We start from the raw sequence: 21,309 nt of genomic DNA, 5'->3' as shown, positions 1-21,309 counted from the left end.
TTTGGGACAGGCAGGGGCATCTCCCACCCCCACGAGGCACGGGCAAAGTTAGGGGTTAGGTGAAAACAGGCCACCAAGGGCCTGACAGGCACTGTCCATCGTGGGGGCCGAGGGTTCTTGCCGGGAGGTGGAGACCCTGCCCGGGTGTTCCAAAAATTGCCCATATCTTGGGTTAACTGTCTTGGGGCCGTCGCGACGTTTCGGCTGAGTTGTGCCTTCTTCAGACTGGCCCGGTAATTATGACTCTTTTTATTTAGGTTCTTTCTCTTCCTTTTATTTAGGTTTTTTCAGGTAAGTATATTTTAACTTTACTTTTTCTTCTTTTTTTAGGTTCTGCGACAGGTAAGTATTATTTTACTTTATTATTTCTTCTCCCTTCTTTTTTTAGGTTTTTTTCTTCCTTCTTTTTAGGTTTTTTGTTCAAAGTTGAATTTCAAACCCCCCCCTGGTTAGGGTTAGGGTTTGGGACAGGCAGGGGCATCTCCCACCCCCACGAGGCACGGGCAAAGTTAGGGGTTAGGTGAAAACAGGCCACCAAGGGCCTGACAGGCACTGTCCATCGTGGGGGCCGAGGGTTCTTGCCGGGAGGTGGAGACCCTGCCCGGGTGTTCCAAAAATTGCCCATATCTTGGGTTAACTGTCTTGGGGCCGTCGCGACGTTTCGGCTGAGTTGTGCCTTCTTCAGACTGGCCCGGTAATTATGACTCTTTTTATTTAGGTTCTTTCTCTTCCTTTTATTTAGGTTTTTTCAGGTAAGTATATTTTAACTTTACTTTTTCTTCTTTTTTTAGGTTCTGCGACAGGTAAGTATTATTTTACTTTATTATTTCTTCTCCCTTCTTTTTTTAGGTTTTTTTCTTCCTTCTTTTTAGGTTTTTTGTTCAAAGTTGAATTTCAAACCCCCCCCTGGTTAGGGTTAGGGTTTGGGACAGGCAGGGGCATCTCCCACCCCCACGAGGCACGGGCAAAGTTAGGGGTTAGGTGAAAACAGGCCACCAAGGGCCTGACAGGCACTGTCCATCGTGGGGGCCGAGGGTTCTTGCCGGGAGGTGGAGACCCTGCCCGGGTGTTCCAAAAATTGCCCATATCTTGGGTTAACTGTCTTGGGGCCGTCGCGACGTTTCGGCTGAGTTGTGCCTTCTTCAGACTGGCCCGGTAATTATGACTCTTTTTATTTAGGTTCTTTCTCTTCCTTTTATTTAGGTTTTTTCAGGTAAGTATATTTTAACTTTACTTTTTCTTCTTTTTTTAGGTTCTGCGACAGGTAAGTATTATTTTACTTTATTATTTCTTAGGGTTAGGGTTAGGGGTTAGGGGTTAGGGTTAGGGGTTAGGGTTAGGGTAGGGTTAGGGTTAGGGGGGGGGGGTTAGGGTTAGGGGTTAGGGGGGGGGTTAGGGGGTTAGGGGAGATCAAAATTGGGAGCACGGACCCCGAAGGGGGCCGGGCTCCAATGCACAGACCGTACCTGTTCCCATCTCGGGTGTCCAGGATTACCCCAACCTCACTCAAAGGAGCTGTAAGGTGGGATCCCGTGGATGGGGTTAGAAGGTGGAGGGAGGAGAGGTAAAGAGGAGCAGGGGAAGGTTGGAACTGGGGATCAAATCCCACCCTGTGCAGAGTAAATTAAGGTTAGGTTTAGGGCCCAAAACACACTCTGCACCGGGTCTACTGAGGTTAGGTTTAGGGCCCATCCCAGGGGTAGGGGAATATTCAGTCCCATTAGGGATTAGGTTAGGTTTAGGGCCGGAATTAATATTTGTATAGGGTCCACTAAGGTTAGGATTAGGGCCAGTTGCAGGGGTAGTCTGTTCCCCAGTTAATTTTTACAAAGAGCTGAAATATACAATATGAGAGACAGTAATAATAAATCAGAATGTGATACAGTAACTATATACAATCTCTGGGATTAACTCCTTCCAAATCCCTTCTCATTAAGGCCTTTTGGATAAATTGTATCCAATTTGGCCATCCAGATCCTCTCCGCTCTTCTCCTCTGCTGTGTTGTCCACCTCGAATTCACCTGGATTGCCGTCGCTGTGACAGATGCCCAGCCATGGAGTAAAAAGTGCTTTACCAGGTAAGTATGAGTGTTCTTTTTTTGTGTAATATTGTGTCTGTGTTGAGTAAATCTAATTAAAAGTGTGTTCCCTGTTTCTCCCACATACTGGATTCCACACTTTTTACATGTAATTAAATATACACAGTTCTTGGATTTCGGGGTCCCTTTGCACATTGATCGAAAAACCGTACCATTGGTGTGACTGCGTACCCATTTGCGGTGCTGGAAAAATTGCCCCTGGGTTCTGCGCCTGGGCTCAGAGAGAGGTGAGATTTGGGCCCTAATGAGGAGGTCGCCCAAGTTTTTATGTCTCCTGAAGGCTGCAATAACCCTGTAATTTTGAAGTGGCTGTACATTCTGAGTCAGTTTCTGGAAGTTGTTCTTAATAACTCTGACCATTTTACAGGTGCAAGGAGCATAGGTGATGACCACTGGAAGTAGAGGAGACACATCCACTGGTTTGGTATGTAGGAAGGAGTTAAAGCATTTCCTTAAGAAAGACCAACAGTACCCCCTATTGGAGAGAGCAGAAAATAGAATTTTGACAGCCGCTCCAAAATCAGTCTGTTGTGTACAGATTCTGTGGAACCTCAATAGTTGGGATTTAATTATCCCTGCAAATGTGTGTTTGGGGTGGAAGCTGGTTTTAAATAGTAGGGCATGTGTATCTGTGGGTTTAAAAAAAACTTTAATATCCAATTTGTGGTCATTGAGGAAATTTGGGCCCTTGAATGTGGTCGTATCCAGAAAATCAATAGAAGTTTTATTGATGGTTGATTTGAGCTTGATAGAGGCATTATGGTCATTTAAAGTCTTCAAAAACACCTCAAAATCCTGCTCAGAATGCTGCCAAACTCCCCAGATATCGTCCAGAAAGCGATAGTAGTACAGCGGTTTTTTGATGCACTTATCTAGTGCAGAGGTCTCCCACTCTGCCATGAAGATATTCGCATATGCTGGGGCAAACTTTTTCCCCATGGCCGTCCCCTTAATCTGTAGATAGAAGTCACCATTGAATTCAAAATCGTTCCTTATAAGATTTATTTCTAACAGTTGTAATAATTCCTTTTCCGGTCTTTTCTTATTCGGGTATCTTTGAAAGACCCTCTTAATGGAGTCAATGCCTTCACCAATGTCAATGTTTGTGTAAAGGCTGTCAATATCTATGGAAAACAGAAAGGCATCACTGGGGACTTCTATTCGTTTCACTTTATCCACAAAATCATATGTGTCTTTAATGTAGCTTGCATGTTTTGTGGATAAAGGATTCAGAAAATAGTCTAAATACTCTGCTGTGTGATAAGTTTCGCTGTCACAGTCAGAGACAATTGGTCTTCCCGGGGGCACCTGGAAGGGGACACTCCATTTTATCGGGTCTTTGTGGATTTTCGGCAGCATGTAGAAGAGCCTTCCCCTTGGTTCAGCGGACCCCAGTAAATAGTTCCTTTGTTTTACGTTTATGAATTTCTTTTGGTGTAAATTGTTAATGATTTTTTCCACCATAGGTATTGTGTCATGAAAAATGGGTTTTTTAAGTTTCAAATAGTATGTTCTGTCATTCAATTGTCTATAGCCTTCCTCCAAATACTGTTCTCTGTCCAGAATTACAACCGCGCTTCCTTTGTCCGCTGGTTTTATAATAATTTGTTTATTTTCTTTCAGTTCTGTCAGGGCCCTTGTTTCTTCTGTTGTCAAATTAGGTTTAATACGTTCTACATGAAATTGATTATGGAAATACTCATAATCTGCTTTTATCAAGGTGCCGATCTGGGGTGGAAGCTGGGCAATGGACGGAGACCATTCTGATTTTGGAGTGAAAGGTTGGGGTTCAGTCTCATTTTTATCCCCATAAAATGCAGCCAATTTGATTCGTCTATGGTACTGTTGAATGTCATATTTACACTGTAATCGCAAATTTTTATTGTACCCTTTTGTGGGGATAAAAGTTAGGCCCCTATTTAGTAGGGTTCGCTGGGCAGTGGAAGGCTGAAATGTCTTGGACAAGTTCATAAAACCATCTACAACATTTACCACATTTACATCACTTTTCCCCCCCCGGTTAAATAGGCTTATGGGGATTCCCCATTTAGGTACATTTCCCAGTGTTGTAGCATGGCTTCAGATGTCCCATATGACCAATGAATGTCATCACCTTCCGTGGTGAAAATGTCTGGAGTAAGAGCTGGGATGTGGTTCTTTAAACCTGTAATGAAAGCATTCAGGTGCAGTAATGTGTCCTGTTCCACCTGAGGAAGGGCAGAAGAAAAGTTAATTTCAGGCACAAAAATGTCAGCTTCAGGGAACTTTTCTCGAGCTGCTCTCAGTGCCCTTTTCAGCTCCAGTATTGGCACATTTTTGTCCCTTTGTGATCTATTGTTAATCCCAAAGGACAGGACCAGTGTTGTCACTGATGTGTCAGTGGTGGCTCTCTCCAGCAGATTCTCTGCATGCCACCATTTGGCTCCCGGGAAACTGTCGATCTGCAGGTTGTCAGTTGCAAAAGGAGGAAGTCTGCTGACGTTGGAATCGCCGACGATGATCCAATGCTCCTTGATGTGTAGATGCCAATCTTTCAGTTTCTTGCGGGTGTTAGGATGTCTCGTTGGGGTCCGCACCTGCTGCTCTGATGAGGCTGGTGAAGGAGGAGAAGACGATGAAGGCGATTCCTCCGCTGTTCTTATTTGGAGTCGAGTCTGTACACAGGAGTTCAGTCTGTCCAAGCTGCTGCGACGTGGGCCCAGGTGAGTCGCTGGTTGTGGCTTGTCCACTACAGCTGCGTTATCCTGCTTTGTCTTTTGGGGGGTGGATTCCCCCTGTGTGAGGTCCAGCACCTCAGTGTTCATCTCTTCCACAGGTTGTGGTGGCTGGATGGAGGGAGAAGGTGATATCTCCTGGATTGGAGTATCATGGAGTGCGCCGAGAATTTTCTTCACTCTCTGGTCCCTCGGTGCCGCCGGAGTGGTTTCCGCCGGAGTGGGTTCTGGCGCTTGTGGAGTCTCCGGAGGAGCGGTGAGTACCGGTTCGCTCTCTTTTTCCTCCTCCCTCTCAGAAGAGGGTGACCAATCTCCACTGACGTGGTCTGTCATTGTTGCCGTCGTTGTTTTGGATGTGATGATCTTTGCAGGTGGCTCATGGACCTGTGCAGAAACGGTTATCCTGCGGCCGGTCCCGATCTGAGGTTGGGTGTGTTGTGTGTGTGAAACAGTTTGTTGTGTTACCTCAGCAAGGGGTTCAATAATGTCCAGTTGTCTCATTCTCTCGTCCTCCTGTGGTTGTTCCACGGGTTCGCTGGCAGTGGTCGTCTCCACCGTTATAGTGGCTGCCCTGAGCTCAGCCATCTTTACCATAATCTCTGCTCGAGCCTGCTCCAGGGATTCGGGTTGCAGGCGACGGCCCAGGTTCCTCTTGGCCCAGGAAGTTGCGATCTCGAATGGCCCCCCCCAATCCTGTATAGGGAACTCAGAAAGTGTTTTTATTTCCTTCTCAATGTTCTCAGTATAGTGCTCTCGAAGGATCAAAATGGCTGTATGAGCCCAGTTCCTCGCGTTTGCCTCAATCTTAGTCTGTGTCATTTTGTTGGGAATGGCTGGCTTAATTACAGTCATTAGATTGTGGGCTACTTTATTCAGAGAAGGAGGATAATTGTCACTTGCCACATTTTTCAGGTGGTGCACCGCTTTAATTAGTCTGTGCATAATGCGAACCTTCGCAGAAAAATCAGGGTCATCTGATAATATTTTGTTAGCAGGGGGTCCAGCTCGTTCAGTTCGGGTGGGTTTTACGTACCGATTGTTCTGAGTTGTCCTCCGTGCAAATCGGCGGTCCCGTCCGGGTGGCGATCTGCGTCTGCTCGCCCCAGCTGTCCAGCCGCGATCTCCTCTCTGATCCCAATTGACCTGAGCTGTTCTCTGTTCAAATCGGCGGTCCCGGCCGGTCCAACTTGCCTGTCGGGCTGCGTAGCGGTCTGTAGCCGGTTGTTCTCTCATTCGGCTCCGCTGAGGTACGTGAAAGAGATCTGGATCACCGTAGCGGTGCTCACCTCTCACGACCGCTGCATAAGTCCTCCGGTTGTTCCGAGGTGGAGAAATGCTCCGTCGGGGTGATCTGCGTCTGCTCGCCCCAGCCGTCCAGCTGCGATCTCCTCTCTGGTCCCAGTTGTCTCGAGCTGTTATCTGTTCAAATCGGCGGTCCCGTCCGGACCAACTTGCCTGTCGGGCTGCGTAGCGGTCTGTTGTCGGTTGTTCTCTCATTCGGCTCCGCTGAGGTGCGTGGAAGAGATCTGGTTCGCCGTAGCGGTGCTCACCTCTCACGACCGATGCATAAGTCCTCCGGCTGTCCCTAGATGGAGGAATGTTCTGTCGGGGTGATCTGCGTCTGCCCGCCCTGGCCGTCCAGTCGCGATCTCCTCTCCGGTCCCCGCGCCGCCGAACAACGGTCCACTGTTCATCCATAGCAAATGTGGGCATGGTTGTGTCCACTAATGTCCTTAGCAGTATCGTGTGGTCACTCTTGACCGTGCTGATAGTGCTAGGTGGTTCTATGCTAACGGATCACTCGTACTACTGACTTATGGTTACTGAGCGTTTTATTATTGCTCAACCTAAGTAAATCAGAAAATATATACATACAAAGCAAACCAAAGTCGCGACGTTTCGGTTTTTGATAAACCTTCTTCAGGCTGGTTTGCTACAGAATTAAAGAAGTCCAAATAGAAGCAAAAAAGTCCAAATATCATTGTCCGGTGCAGATTGCGTGCTGTACAAGAAGCGTCCATACAGTTTGCATGTGGGTCGGACCACACTTCCCACAATGCTTAGGGTGACCGCGCTTTCGCACCAATCAGTGGCCCACACATAGTTCAGTTCAAAATTCCATGTGAGATCGGGGTTCTGATTGGTCGCACCCACACCTGCTGCTTTCATGGACCTCTGGAATATTGAATGTCAGCGGCACACACATAAAAAACTTTTTTTCATTTGCATATGGGTGTGGAAGCCAGCTGACAATAGTCTCTTCATCATATGGAGATATGCAATTTACAGTCATATATCATATTATGCAGTACAATATTCCATGTGGTATCTCATCCACCAAAGAAACATTTCAGGCTAACAACATATTGTCTGTAAAGTGAGTTTGTACCAATAATTCCATGAGCAATCACAGTCGGTATATACATAACAAGGAAATGGTACACTGTAAATTGATAGTTCCAGACAATAAATCCGTGAACTCAAACATCCCTCAGCTCATGCAGGGGTTAAAGGGTTATCCTGGCTCCTATAAGAGAACAGAGATAAGCAGTCTATCACATCAATGTAGTCATATTGTACAATGATAAGTGTATTAATCCCTTTTTCCTTTTTTAGGGTGGAACAACGTAAGGTGGGGGTCCCGGAGAACCCAAGTGGTCGGACAGGCGGCACAGGCCGGTTAGGGGAGATCAAAATTGGGAGCACGGACCCCGAAGGGGGCCGGGCTCCAATGCACAGACCGTACCTGTTCCCATCTCGGGTGTCCAGGATTACCCCAACCTCACTCAAAGGAGCTGTAAGGTGGGATCCCGTGGATGGGGTTAGAAGGTGGAGGGAGGAGAGGTAAAGAGGAGCAGGGGAAGGTTGGAACTGGGGATCAAATCCCACCCTGTGCAGAGTAAATTAAGGTTAGGTTTAGGGCCCAAAACACACTCTGCACCGGGTCTACTGAGGTTAGGTTTAGGGCCCATCCCAGGGGTAGGGGAATATGGGTTAGGGTTAGGATGAGTGTTTGGGCCCCTCCTCCAATTGGAGGCGGGCGGTGCACGGGCCATCCCTCGGTAAGGGGCCTGGACCCTGGATTGTCCACGGCGTCCGCCATGGCGCACCAGGGTCCAGTCAGAAGTCCACCCAACCATGGTGAGTTGGATGGAGGCGAGTGTTTTTTTATTGGTTTTTCTACCAAAGATTAAATTAAATTTTTAAAGTAAATTTTTAAAGCTTTAACTTAAATATGTAATTTTTAACTTAAATTTTTAAAGAAATAAAATAAAAAAATGAATTGGTTTTGAAAAAAACCTTTTAGTTATTAAAGAAAAAAGAAATCAAAATGTAATAGGCCAAAGAAATAAATTTGTGTGCCTATGTGGCAACGTTTCGACCTGTAAAGGTCTTCTTCAGGCCAGGCACACACAAAAAAAGAAATGGGAAACAGGCTTGCTCTCAGAGGTCTGCTCTGTCCGATGTCTTGGAATGAAATGAGCAGCGAGTGCCATCCCCTTCTATTTATACCCTCCCACTTTTTTTCAGTTCGAATTTAGTTTTAGAAAGCCAAATTAGTGTTTTTACCTTTTCGCTTTTAGTTTTTCGAATAGAATTTTTACAAATGTATTTTTTAATCACTCCTCACTGGCAAAAACATATTTTTAGAAAGATTTTAATTTTTTAACCATGTAAATAATTTATAATCGTAGAAACAATTTTTTAACCACCTTTAACCATGTCTACTGTATTTTTTTATTATTGTGTATGTAGTATTTTTTTGTAAGTCATGAATTGAGTGTTTTTAATTAATTGTAAGTAATTTTTATCCAGTAATTAGGGTTAGGGCCAAATCAAAAAACATTTAATTATGAATTATGAACCCAATTAATTAGGGTTAAGGCCAGAACATCAAGTGGTTAGGGTTAGGGTTTGTCACGTGGGTTGGGGCTAAAGTAAGGAATAGGGTTGGGGCCAGATTAAGGTTAATTATAGGTCCCTTAGGTTAGGGCTAGAAGGGGAGGGGGGAGGGGGGCAAAGGGGTTAGGGTTAGGACAGGGTAGTGGGTGGGGGGCTCCCCAGAATGAGGGAGAGAGGCAATGGGCAGGGGCACCACCAATCCCAGGAGGCACAGGCTGGTTAGGGTGTGGGGAAAGACTAGGCCCGGCTATGCCGGAACCTAAATGCACGGTCCATCACTGGGACCGGTATTGGTGCCCCCTGTTCAAAAAATTACCCTTAAGCGGGTGTAGTGCACTGCGGTGGGCCTTCGCGACGTTTCGGCTCAATGTGGCCTTCCTCAGGCTGGCCCACCCGCTCTTTGTGTTTAGTTCTGCCACTCTGGGCCTTTTATACTCTGCTTTCTTACTTCTGTTTTTCTGAACTTTTCTGTTTCTTAGTTTTTTCTGTTTCTCAGCTTTGGCTGCTTTAGCTCTCCCTTTTTCTATCTTTATTCTTTTCTGTTATTCTTTTATTCTTACGGGACTTTCTGTCTTTCCGTTTTTCTTTATTCTTTCTGTTATTCTTTGTTCTTACGGGACTTTCTGTCTTTCCGTTTCCTTCTGTTGTTCTTTTATTCTCTCTGTTATTCTTTATTCATTCTCTTTATTTCTTCTGACGGGACTTCTTGTCTTTCCGTCTTTTCTGTCTTTTACGTGACTTTTTGTCTTTTTCTCTTTTTCTACTTGTTTTAAATGGCACCCCCTTCTCTTTAGACATCCCGTCCTATGTTCTGTATTTTTCTTTTTCTCTTTTATGGCACCCCCTTCCTGTAAATCCTTTCCTTTCGTTTCTGCTCTTTCTTGGCTTTTTTTCTCCTTATGTAGGCTTTGTTTGCCCATTATTTAGGCTTTTATAGGTCCCTTAGGTTAGGGCTAGAAGGGGAGGGGGGAGGGGGGCAAAGGGGTTAGGGTTAGGACAGGGTAGTGGGTGGGGGGCTCCCCAGAATGAGGGAGAGAGGCAATGGGCAGGGGCACCACCAATCCCAGGAGGCACAGGCTGGTTAGGGTGTGGGGAAAGACTAGGCCCGGCTATGCCGGAACCTAAATGCACGGTCCATCACTGGGACCGGTATTGGTGCCCCCTGTTCAAAAAATTACCCTTAAGCGGGTGTAGTGCACTGCGGTGGGCCTTCGCGACGTTTCGGCTCAATGTGGCCTTCCTCAGGCTGGCCCACCCGCTCTTTGTGTTTAGTTCTGCCACTCTGGGCCTTTTATACTCTGCTTTCTTACTTCTGTTTTTCTGAACTTTTCTGTTTCTTAGTTTTTTCTGTTTCTCAGCTTTGGCTGCTTTAGCTCTCCCTTTTTCTATCTTTATTCTTTTCTGTTATTCTTTTATTCTTACGGGACTTTCTGTCTTTCCGTTTTTCTTTATTCTTTCTGTTATTCTTTGTTCTTACGGGACTTTCTGTCTTTCCGTTTCCTTCTGTTGTTCTTTTATTCTCTCTGTTATTCTTTATTCATTCTCTTTATTTCTTCTGACGGGACTTCTTGTCTTTCCGTCTTTTCTGTCTTTTACGTGACTTTTTGTCTTTTTCTCTTTTTCTACTTGTTTTAAATGGCACCCCCTTCTCTTTAGACATCCCGTCCTATGTTCTGTATTTTTCTTTTTCTCTTTTATGGCACCCCCTTCCTGTAAATCCTTTCCTTTCGTTTCTGCTCTTTCTTGGCTTTTTTTCTCCTTATGTAGGCTTTGTTTGCCCATTATTTAGGCTTTTATAGGTCCCTTAGGTTAGGGCTAGAAGGGGAGGGGGGAGGGGGGCAAAGGGGTTAGGGTTAGGACAGGGTAGTGGGTGGGGGGCTCCCCAGAATGAGGGAGAGAGGCAATGGGCAGGGGCACCACCAATCCCAGGAGGCACAGGCTGGTTAGGGTGTGGGGAAAGACTAGGCCCGGCTATGCCGGAACCTAAATGCACGGTCCATCACTGGGACCGGTATTGGTGCCCCCTGTTCAAAAAATTACCCTTAAGCGGGTGTAGTGCACTGCGGTGGGCCTTCGCGACGTTTCGGCTCAATGTGGCCTTCCTCAGGCTGGCCCACCCGCTCTTTGTGTTTAGTTCTGCCACTCTGGGCCTTTTATACTCTGCTTTCTTACTTCTGTTTTTCTGAACTTTTCTGTTTCTTAGTTTTTTCTGTTTCTCAGCTTTGGCTGCTTTAGCTCTCCCTTTTTCTATCTTTATTCTTTTCTGTTATTCTTTTATTCTTACGGGACTTTCTGTCTTTCCGTTTTTCTTTATTCTTTCTGTTATTCTTTGTTCTTACGGGACTTTCTGTCTTTCCGTTTCCTTCTGTTGTTCTTTTATTCTCTCTGTTATTCTTTATTCATTCTCTTTATTTCTTCTGACGGGACTTCTTGTCTTTCCGTCTTTTCTGTCTTTTACGTGACTTTTTGTCTTTTTCTCTTTTTCTACTTGTTTTAAATGGCACCCCCTTCTCTTTAGACATCCCGTCCTATGTTCTGTATTTTTCTTTTTCTCTTTTATGGCACCCCCTTCCTGTAAATCCTTTCCTTTCGTTTCTGCTCTTTCTTGGCTTTTTTTCTCCTTATGTAGGCTTTGTTTGCCCATTATTTAGGCTTTTATAGGTCCCTTAGGTTAGGGCTAGAAGGGGAGGGGGGAGGGGGGCAAAGGGGTTAGGGTTAGGACAGGGTAGTGGGTGGGGGGCTCCCCAGAATGAGGGAGAGAGGCAATGGGCAGGGGCACCACCAATCCCAGGAGGCACAGGCTGGTTAGGGTGTGGGGAAAGACTAGGCCCGGCTATGCCGGAACCTAAATGCACGGTCCATCACTGGGACCGGTATTGGTGCCCCCTGTTCAAAAAATTACCCTTAAGCGGGTGTAGTGCACTGCGGTGGGCCTTCGCGACGTTTCGGCTCAATGTGGCCTTCCTCAGGCTGGCCCACCCGCTCTTTGTGTTTAGTTCTGCCACTCTGGGCCTTTTATACTCTGCTTTCTTACTTCTGTTTTTCTGAACTTTTCTGTTTCTTAGTTTTTTCTGTTTCTCAGCTTTGGCTGCTTTAGCTCTCCCTTTTTCTATCTTTATTCTTTTCTGTTATTCTTTTATTCTTACGGGACTTTCTGTCTTTCCGTTTTTCTTTATTCTTTCTGTTATTCTTTGTTCTTACGGGACTTTCTGTCTTTCCGTTTCCTTCTGTTGTTCTTTTATTCTCTCTGTTATTCTTTATTCATTCTCTTTATTTCTTCTGACGGGACTTCTTGTCTTTCCGTCTTTTCTGTCTTTTACGTGACTTTTTGTCTTTTTCTCTTTTTCTACTTGTTTTAAATGGCACCCCCTTCTCTTTAGACATCCCGTCCTATGTTCTGTATTTTTCTTTTTCTCTTTTATGGCACCCCCTTCCTGTAAATCCTTTCCTTTCGTTTCTGCTCTTTCTTGGCTTTTTTTCTCCTTATGTAGGCTTTGTTTGCCCATTATTTAGGCTTTTATAGGTCCCTTAGGTTAGGGCTAGAAGGGGAGGGGGGAGGGGGGCAAAGGGGTTAGGGTTAGGACAGGGTAGTGGGTGGGGGGCTCCCCAGAATGAGGGAGAGAGGCAATGGGCAGGGGCACCACCAATCCCAGGAGGCACAGGCTGGTTAGGGTGTGGGGAAAGACTAGGCCCGGCTATGCCGGAACCTAAATGCACGGTCCATCACTGGGACCGGTATTGGTGCCCCCTGTTCAAAAAATTACCCTTAAGCGGGTGTAGTGCACTGCGGTGGGCCTTCGCGACGTTTCGGCTCAATGTGGCCTTCCTCAGGCTGGCCCACCCGCTCTTTGTGTTTAGTTCTGCCACTCTGGGCCTTTTATACTCTGCTTTCTTACTTCTGTTTTTCTGAACTTTTCTGTTTCTTAGTTTTTTCTGTTTCTCAGCTTTGGCTGCTTTAGCTCTCCCTTTTTCTATCTTTATTCTTTTCTGTTATTCTTTTATTCTTACGGGACTTTCTGTCTTTCCGTTTTTCTTTATTCTTTCTGTTATTCTTTGTTCTTACGGGACTTTCTGTCTTTCCGTTTCCTTCTGTTGTTCTTTTATTCTCTCTGTTATTCTTTATTCATTCTCTTTATTTCTTCTGACGGGACTTCTTGTCTTTCCGTCTTTTCTGTCTTTTACGTGACTTTTTGTCTTTTTCTCTTTTTCTACTTGTTTTAAATGGCACCCCCTTCTCTTTAGACATCCCGTCCTATGTTCTGTATTTTTCTTTTTCTCTTTTATGGCACCCCCTTCCTGTAAATCCTTTCCTTTCGTTTCTGCTCTTTCTTGGCTTTTTTTCTCCTTATGTAGGCTTTGTTTGCCCATTATTTAGGCTTTTATAGGTCCCTTAGGTTAGGGCTAGAAGGGGAGGGGGGAGGGGGGCAAAGGGGTTAGGGTTAGGACAGGGTAGTGGGTGGGGGGCTCCCCAGAATGAGGGAGAGAGGCAATGGGCAGGGGCACCACCAATCCCAGGAGGCACAGGCTGGTTAGGGTGTGGGGAAAGACTAGGCCCGGCTATGCCGGAACCTAAATGCACGGTCCATCACTGGGACCGGTATTGGTGCCCCCTGTTCAAAAAATTACCCTTAAGCGGGTGTAGTGCACTGCGGTGGGCCTTCGCGACGTTTCGGCTCAATGTGGCCTTCCTCAGGCTGGCCCACCCGCTCTTTGTGTTTAGTTCTGCCACTCTGGGCCTTTTATACTCTGCTTTCTTACTTCTGTTTTTCTGAACTTTTCTGTTTCTTAGTTTTTTCTGTTTCTCAGCTTTGGCTGCTTTAGCTCTCCCTTTTTCTATCTTTATTCTTTTCTGTTATTCTTTTATTCTTACGGGACTTTCTGTCTTTCCGTTTTTCTTTATTCTTTCTGTTATTCTTTGTTCTTACGGGACTTTCTGTCTTTCCGTTTCCTTCTGTTGTTCTTTTATTCTCTCTGTTATTCTTTATTCATTCTCTTTATTTCTTCTGACGGGACTTCTTGTCTTTCCGTCTTTTCTGTCTTTTACGTGACTTTTTGTCTTTTTCTCTTTTTCTACTTGTTTTAAATGGCACCCCCTTCTCTTTAGACATCCCGTCCTATGTTCTGTATTTTTCTTTTTCTCTTTTATGGCACCCCCTTCCTGTAAATCCTTTCCTTTCGTTTCTGCTCTTTCTTGGCTTTTTTTCTCCTTATGTAGGCTTTGTTTGCCCATTATTTAGGCTTTTATAGGTCCCTTAGGTTAGGGCTAGAAGGGGAGGGGGGAGGGGGGCAAAGGGGTTAGGGTTAGGACAGGGTAGTGGGTGGGGGGCTCCCCAGAATGAGGGAGAGAGGCAATGGGCAGGGGCACCACCAATCCCAGGAGGCACAGGCTGGTTAGGGTGTGGGGAAAGACTAGGCCCGGCTATGCCGGAACCTAAATGCACGGTCCATCACTGGGACCGGTATTGGTGCCCCCTGTTCAAAAAATTACCCTTAAGCGGGTGTAGTGCACTGCGGTGGGCCTTCGCGACGTTTCGGCTCAATGTGGCCTTCCTCAGGCTGGCCCACCCGCTCTTTGTGTTTAGTTCTGCCACTCTGGGCCTTTTATACTCTGCTTTCTTACTTCTGTTTTTCTGAACTTTTCTGTTTCTTAGTTTTTTCTGTTTCTCAGCTTTGGCTGCTTTAGCTCTCCCTTTTTCTATCTTTATTCTTTTCTGTTATTCTTTTATTCTTACGGGACTTTCTGTCTTTCCGTTTTTCTTTATTCTTTCTGTTATTCTTTGTTCTTACGGGACTTTCTGTCTTTCCGTTTCCTTCTGTTGTTCTTTTATTCTCTCTGTTATTCTTTATTCATTCTCTTTATTTCTTCTGACGGGACTTCTTGTCTTTCCGTCTTTTCTGTCTTTTACGTGACTTTTTGTCTTTTTCTCTTTTTCTACTTGTTTTAAATGGCACCCCCTTCTCTTTAGACATCCCGTCCTATGTTCTGTATTTTTCTTTTTCTCTTTTATGGCACCCCCTTCCTGTAAATCCTTTCCTTTCGTTTCTGCTCTTTCTTGGCTTTTTTTCTCCTTATGTAGGCTTTGTTTGCCCATTATTTAGGCTTTTATAGGTCCCTTAGGTTAGGGCTAGAAGGGGAGGGGGGAGGGGGGCAAAGGGGTTAGGGTTAGGACAGGGTAGTGGGTGGGGGGCTCCCCAGAATGAGGGAGAGAGGCAATGGGCAGGGGCACCACCAATCCCAGGAGGCACAGGCTGGTTAGGGTGTGGGGAAAGACTAGGCCCGGCTATGCCGGAACCTAAATGCACGGTCCATCACTGGGACCGGTATTGGTGCCCCCTGTTCAAAAAATTACCCTTAAGCGGGTGTAGTGCACTGCGGTGGGCCTTCGCGACGTTTCGGCTCAATGTGGCCTTCCTCAGGCTGGCCCACCCGCTCTTTGTGTTTAGTTCTGCCACTCTGGGCCTTTTATACTCTGCTTTCTTACTTCTGTTTTTCTGAACTTTTCTGTTTCTTAGTTTTTTCTGTTTCTCAGCTTTGGCTGCTTTAGCTCTCCCTTTTTCTATCTTTATTCTTTTCTGTTATTCTTTTATTCTTACGGGACTTTCTGTCTTTCCGTTTTTCTTTATTCTTTCTGTTATTCTTTGTTCTTACGGGACTTTCTGTCTTTCCGTTTCCTTCTGTTGTTCTTTTATTCTCTCTGTTATTCTTTATTCATTCTCTTTATTTCTTCTGACGGGACTTCTTGTCTTTCCGTCTTTTCTGTCTTTTACGTGACTTTTTGTCTTTTTCTCTTTTTCTACTTGTTTTAAATGGCACCCCCTTCTCTTTAGACATCCCGTCCTATGTTCTGTATTTTTCTTTTTCTCTTTTATGGCACCCCCTTCCTGTAAATCCTTTCCTTTCGTTTCTGCTCTTTCTTGGCTTTTTTTCTCCTTATGTAGGCTTTGTTTGCCCATTATTTAGGCTTTTATAGGTCCCTTAGGTTAGGGCTAGAAGGGGAGGGGGGAGGGGGGCAAAGGGGTTAGGGTTAGGACAGGGTAGTGGGTGGGGGGCTCCCCAGAATGAGGGAGAGAGGCAATGGGCAGGGGCACCACCAATCCCAGGAGGCACAGGCTGGTTAGGGTGTGGGGAAAGACTAGGCCCGGCTATGCCGGAACCTAAATGCACGGTCCATCACTGGGACCGGTATTGGTGCCCCCTGTTCAAAAAATTACCCTTAAGCGGGTGTAGTGCACTGCGGTGGGCCTTCGCGACGTTTCGGCTCAATGTGGCCTTCCTCAGGCTGGCCCACCCGCTCTTTGTGTTTAGTTCTGCCACTCTGGGCCTTTTATACTCTGCTTTCTTACTTCTGTTTTTCTGAACTTTTCTGTTTCTTAGTTTTTTCTGTTTCTCAGCTTTGGCTGCTTTAGCTCTCCCTTTTTCTATCTTTATTCTTTTCTGTTATTCTTTTATTCTTACGGGACTTTCTGTCTTTCCGTTTTTCTTTATTCTTTCTGTTATTCTTTGTTCTTACGGGACTTTCTGTCTTTCCGTTTCCTTCTGTTGTTCTTTTATTCTCTCTGTTATTCTTTATTCATTCTCTTTATTTCTTCTGACGGGACTTCTTGTCTTTCCGTCTTTTCTGTCTTTTACGTGACTTTTTGTCTTTTTCTCTTTTTCTACTTGTTTTAAATGGCACCCCCTTCTCTTTAGACATCCCGTCCTATGTTCTGTATTTTTCTTTTTCTCTTTTATGGCACCCCCTTCCTGTAAATCCTTTCCTTTCGTTTCTGCTCTTTCTTGGCTTTTTTTCTCCTTATGTAGGCTTTGTTTGCCCATTATTTAGGCTTTTATAGGTCCCTTAGGTTAGGGCTAGAAGGGGAGGGGGGAGGGGGGCAAAGGGGTTAGGGTTAGGACAGGGTAGTGGGTGGGGGGCTCCCCAGAATGAGGGAGAGAGGCAATGGGCAGGGGCACCACCAATCCCAGGAGGCACAGGCTGGTTAGGGTGTGGGGAAAGACTAGGCCCGGCTATGCCGGAACCTAAATGCACGGTCCATCACTGGGACCGGTATTGGTGCCCCCTGTTCAAAAAATTACCCTTAAGCGGGTGTAGTGCACTGCGGTGGGCCTTCGCGACGTTTCGGCTCAATGTGGCCTTCCTCAGGCTGGCCCACCCGCTCTTTGTGTTTAGTTCTGCCACTCTGGGCCTTTTATACTCTGCTTTCTTACTTCTGTTTTTCTGAACTTTTCTGTTTCTTAGTTTTTTCTGTTTCTCAGCTTTGGCTGCTTTAGCTCTCCCTTTTTCTATCTTTATTCTTTTCTGTTATTCTTTTATTCTTACGGGACTTTCTGTCTTTCCGTTTTTCTTTATTCTTTCTGTTATTCTTTGTTCTTACGGGACTTTCTGTCTTTCCGTTTCCTTCTGTTGTTCTTTTATTCTCTCTGTTATTCTTTATTCATTCTCTTTATTTCTTCTGACGGGACTTCTTGTCTTTCCGTCTTTTCTGTCTTTTACGTGACTTTTTGTCTTTTTCTCTTTTTCTACTTGTTTTAAATGGCACCCCCTTCTCTTTAGACATCCCGTCCTATGTTCTGTATTTTTCTTTTTCTCTTTTATGGCACCCCCTTCCTGTAAATCCTTTCCTTTCGTTTCTGCTCTTTCTTGGCTTTTTTTCTCCTTATGTAGGCTTTGTTTGCCCATTATTTAGGCTTTTATAGGTCCCTTAGGTTAGGGCTAGAAGGGGAGGGGGGAGGGGGGCAAAGGGGTTAGGGTTAGGACAGGGTAGTGGGTGGGGGGCTCCCCAGAATGAGGGAGAGAGGCAATGGGCAGGGGCACCACCAATCCCAGGAGGCACAGGCTGGTTAGGGTGTGGGGAAAGACTAGGCCCGGCTATGCCGGAACCTAAATGCACGGTCCATCACTGGGACCGGTATTGGTGCCCCCTGTTCAAAAAATTACCCTTAAGCGGGTGTAGTGCACTGCGGTGGGCCTTCGCGACGTTTCGGCTCAATGTGGCCTTCCTCAGGCTGGCCCACCCGCTCTTTGTGTTTAGTTCTGCCACTCTGGGCCTTTTATACTCTGCTTTCTTACTTCTGTTTTTCTGAACTTTTCTGTTTCTTAGTTTTTTCTGTTTCTCAGCTTTGGCTGCTTTAGCTCTCCCTTTTTCTATCTTTATTCTTTTCTGTTATTCTTTTATTCTTACGGGACTTTCTGTCTTTCCGTTTTTCTTTATTCTTTCTGTTATTCTTTGTTCTTACGGGACTTTCTGTCTTTCCGTTTCCTTCTGTTGTTCTTTTATTCTCTCTGTTATTCTTTATTCATTCTCTTTATTTCTTCTGACGGGACTTCTTGTCTTTCCGTCTTTTCTGTCTTTTACGTGACTTTTTGTCTTTTTCTCTTTTTCTACTTGTTTTAAATGGCACCCCCTTCTCTTTAGACATCCCGTCCTATGTTCTGTATTTTTCTTTTTCTCTTTTATGGCACCCCCTTCCTGTAAATCCTTTCCTTTCGTTTCTGCTCTTTCTTGGCTTTTTTTCTCCTTATGTAGGCTTTGTTTGCCCATTATTTAGGCTTTTATAGGTCCCTTAGGTTAGGGCTAGAAGGGGAGGGGGGAGGGGGGCAAAGGGGTTAGGGTTAGGACAGGGTAGTGGGTGGGGGGCTCCCCAGAATGAGGGAGAGAGGCAATGGGCAGGGGCACCACCAATCCCAGGAGGCACAGGCTGGTTAGGGTGTGGGGAAAGACTAGGCCCGGCTATGCCGGAACCTAAATGCACGGTCCATCACTGGGACCGGTATTGGTGCCCCCTGTTCAAAAAATTACCCTTAAGCGGGTGTAGTGCACTGCGGTGGGCCTTCGCGACGTTTCGGCTCAATGTGGCCTTCCTCAGGCTGGCCCACCCGCTCTTTGTGTTTAGTTCTGCCACTCTGGGCCTTTTATACTCTGCTTTCTTACTTCTGTTTTTCTGAACTTTTCTGTTTCTTAGTTTTTTCTGTTTCTCAGCTTTGGCTGCTTTAGCTCTCCCTTTTTCTATCTTTATTCTTTTCTGTTATTCTTTTATTCTTACGGGACTTTCTGTCTTTCCGTTTTTCTTTATTCTTTCTGTTATTCTTTGTTCTTACGGGACTTTCTGTCTTTCCGTTTCCTTCTGTTGTTCTTTTATTCTCTCTGTTATTCTTTATTCATTCTCTTTATTTCTTCTGACGGGACTTCTTGTCTTTCCGTCTTTTCTGTCTTTTACGTGACTTTTTGTCTTTTTCTCTTTTTCTACTTGTTTTAAATGGCACCCCCTTCTCTTTAGACATCCCGTCCTATGTTCTGTATTTTTCTTTTTCTCTTTTATGGCACCCCCTTCCTGTAAATCCTTTCCTTTCGTTTCTGCTCTTTCTTGGCTTTTTTTCTCCTTATGTAGGCTTTGTTTGCCCATTATTTAGGCTTTTATAGGTCCCTTAGGTTAGGGCTAGAAGGGGAGGGGGGAGGGGGGCAAAGGGGTTAGGGTTAGGACAGGGTAGTGGGTGGGGGGCTCCCCAGAATGAGGGAGAGAGGCAATGGGCAGGGGCACCACCAATCCCAGGAGGCACAGGCTGGTTAGGGTGTGGGGAAAGACTAGGCCCGGCTATGCCGGAACCTAAATGCACGGTCCATCACTGGGACCGGTATTGGTGCCCCCTGTTCAAAAAATTACCCTTAAGCGGGTGTAGTGCACTGCGGTGGGCCTTCGCGACGTTTCGGCTCAATGTGGCCTTCCTCAGGCTGGCCCACCCGCTCTTTGTGTTTAGTTCTGCCACTCTGGGCCTTTTATACTCTGCTTTCTTACTTCTGTTTTTCTGAACTTTTCTGTTTCTTAGTTTTTTCTGTTTCTCAGCTTTGGCTGCTTTAGCTCTCCCTTTTTCTATCTTTATTCTTTTCTGTTATTCTTTTATTCTTACGGGACTTTCTGTCTTTCCGTTTTTCTTTATTCTTTCTGTTATTCTTTGTTCTTACGGGACTTTCTGTCTTTCCGTTTCCTTCTGTTGTTCTTTTATTCTCTCTGTTATTCTTTATTCATTCTCTTTATTTCTTCTGACGGGACTTCTTGTCTTTCCGTCTTTTCTGTCTTTTACGTGACTTTTTGTCTTTTTCTCTTTTTCTACTTGTTTTAAATGGCACCCCCTTCTCTTTAGACATCCCGTCCTATGTTCTGTATTTTTCTTTTTCTCTTTTATGGCACCCCCTTCCTGTAAATCCTTTCCTTTCGTTTCTGCTCTTTCTTGGCTTTTTTTCTCCTTATGTAGGCTTTGTTTGCCCATTATTTAGGCTTTTATAGGTCCCTTAGGTTAGGGCTAGAAGGGGAGGGGGGAGGGGGGCAAAGGGGTTAGGGTTAGGACAGGGTAGTGGGTGGGGGGCTCCCCAGAATGAGGGAGAGAGGCAATGGGCAGGGGCACCACCAATCCCAGGAGGCACAGGCTGGTTAGGGTGTGGGGAAAGACTAGGCCCGGCTATGCCGGAACCTAAATGCACGGTCCATCACTGGGACCGGTATTGGTGCCCCCTGTTCAAAAAATTACCCTTAAGCGGGTGTAGTGCACTGCGGTGGGCCTTCGCGACGTTTCGGCTCAATGTGGCCTTCCTCAGGCTGGCCCACCCGCTCTTTGTGTTTAGTTCTGCCACTCTGGGCCTTTTATACTCTGCTTTCTTACTTCTGTTTTTCTGAACTTTTCTGTTTCTTAGTTTTTTCTGTTTCTCAGCTTTGGCTGCTTTAGCTCTCCCTTTTTCTATCTTTATTCTTTTCTGTTATTCTTTTATTCTTACGGGACTTTCTGTCTTTCCGTTTTTCTTTATTCTTTCTGTTATTCTTTGTTCTTACGGGACTTTCTGTCTTTCCGTTTCCTTCTGTTGTTCTTTTATTCTCTCTGTTATTCTTTATTCATTCTCTTTATTTCTTCTGACGGGACTTCTTGTCTTTCCGTCTTTTCTGTCTTTTACGTGACTTTTTGTCTTTTTCTCTTTTTCTACTTGTTTTAAATGGCACCCCCTTCTCTTTAGACATCCCGTCCTATGTTCTGTATTTTTCTTTTTCTCTTTTATGGCACCCCCTTCCTGTAAATCCTTTCCTTTCGTTTCTGCTCTTTCTTGGCTTTTTTTCTCCTTATGTAGGCTTTGTTTGCCCATTATTTAGGCTTTTATAGGTCCCTTAGGTTAGGGCTAGAAGGGGAGGGGGGAGGGGGGCAAAGGGGTTAGGGTTAGGACAGGGTAGTGGGTGGGGGGCTCCCCAGAATGAGGGAGAGAGGCAATGGGCAGGGGCACCACCAATCCCAGGAGGCACAGGCTGGTTAGGGTGTGGGGAAAGACTAGGCCCGGCTATGCCGGAACCTAAATGCACGGTCCATCACTGGGACCGGTATTGGTGCCCCCTGTTCAAAAAATTACCCTTAAGCGGGTGTAGTGCACTGCGGTGGGCCTTCGCGACGTTTCGGCTCAATGTGGCCTTCCTCAGGCTGGCCCACCCGCTCTTTGTGTTTAGTTCTGCCACTCTGGGCCTTTTATACTCTGCTTTCTTACTTCTGTTTTTCTGAACTTTTCTGTTTCTTAGTTTTTTCTGTTTCTCAGCTTTGGCTGCTTTAGCTCTCCCTTTTTCT

At 45.6% G+C, this 21,309-nt stretch overlaps 1 protein-coding gene across 1 annotated transcript; it reads right to left on the bottom strand.

Annotated features, from left to right (window-relative positions):
• Positions 1-1,415: 1,415 nt before the first annotated feature.
• LOC146640573 (uncharacterized) lies at positions 1,416-7,777 on the bottom strand. Its single transcript, XM_085400107.1, has one exon. It carries the CDS (start codon positions 6,524-6,526, stop codon positions 4,130-4,132), a length of 2,397 nt encoding a protein of 798 aa, XP_085256233.1. The 5' UTR covers positions 6,527-7,777; the 3' UTR covers positions 1,416-4,129.
• Positions 7,778-21,309: the final 13,532 nt, after the last annotated feature.

This window comes from Rhamphochromis longiceps, unplaced genomic scaffold (genome assembly GCF_057381845.1).
Source record: "Rhamphochromis longiceps isolate RC_006_pf unplaced genomic scaffold, R_longiceps_female_GT1.1 unmapped_scaffold_5, whole genome shotgun sequence".
NCBI classification, from domain to species: Eukaryota; Metazoa; Chordata; class Actinopteri; order Cichliformes; family Cichlidae; genus Rhamphochromis; species Rhamphochromis longiceps.
The sequence above is the reverse complement of the archived record's forward strand: the minus strand, read 5'-3'. Positions and strand labels throughout refer to the sequence as shown.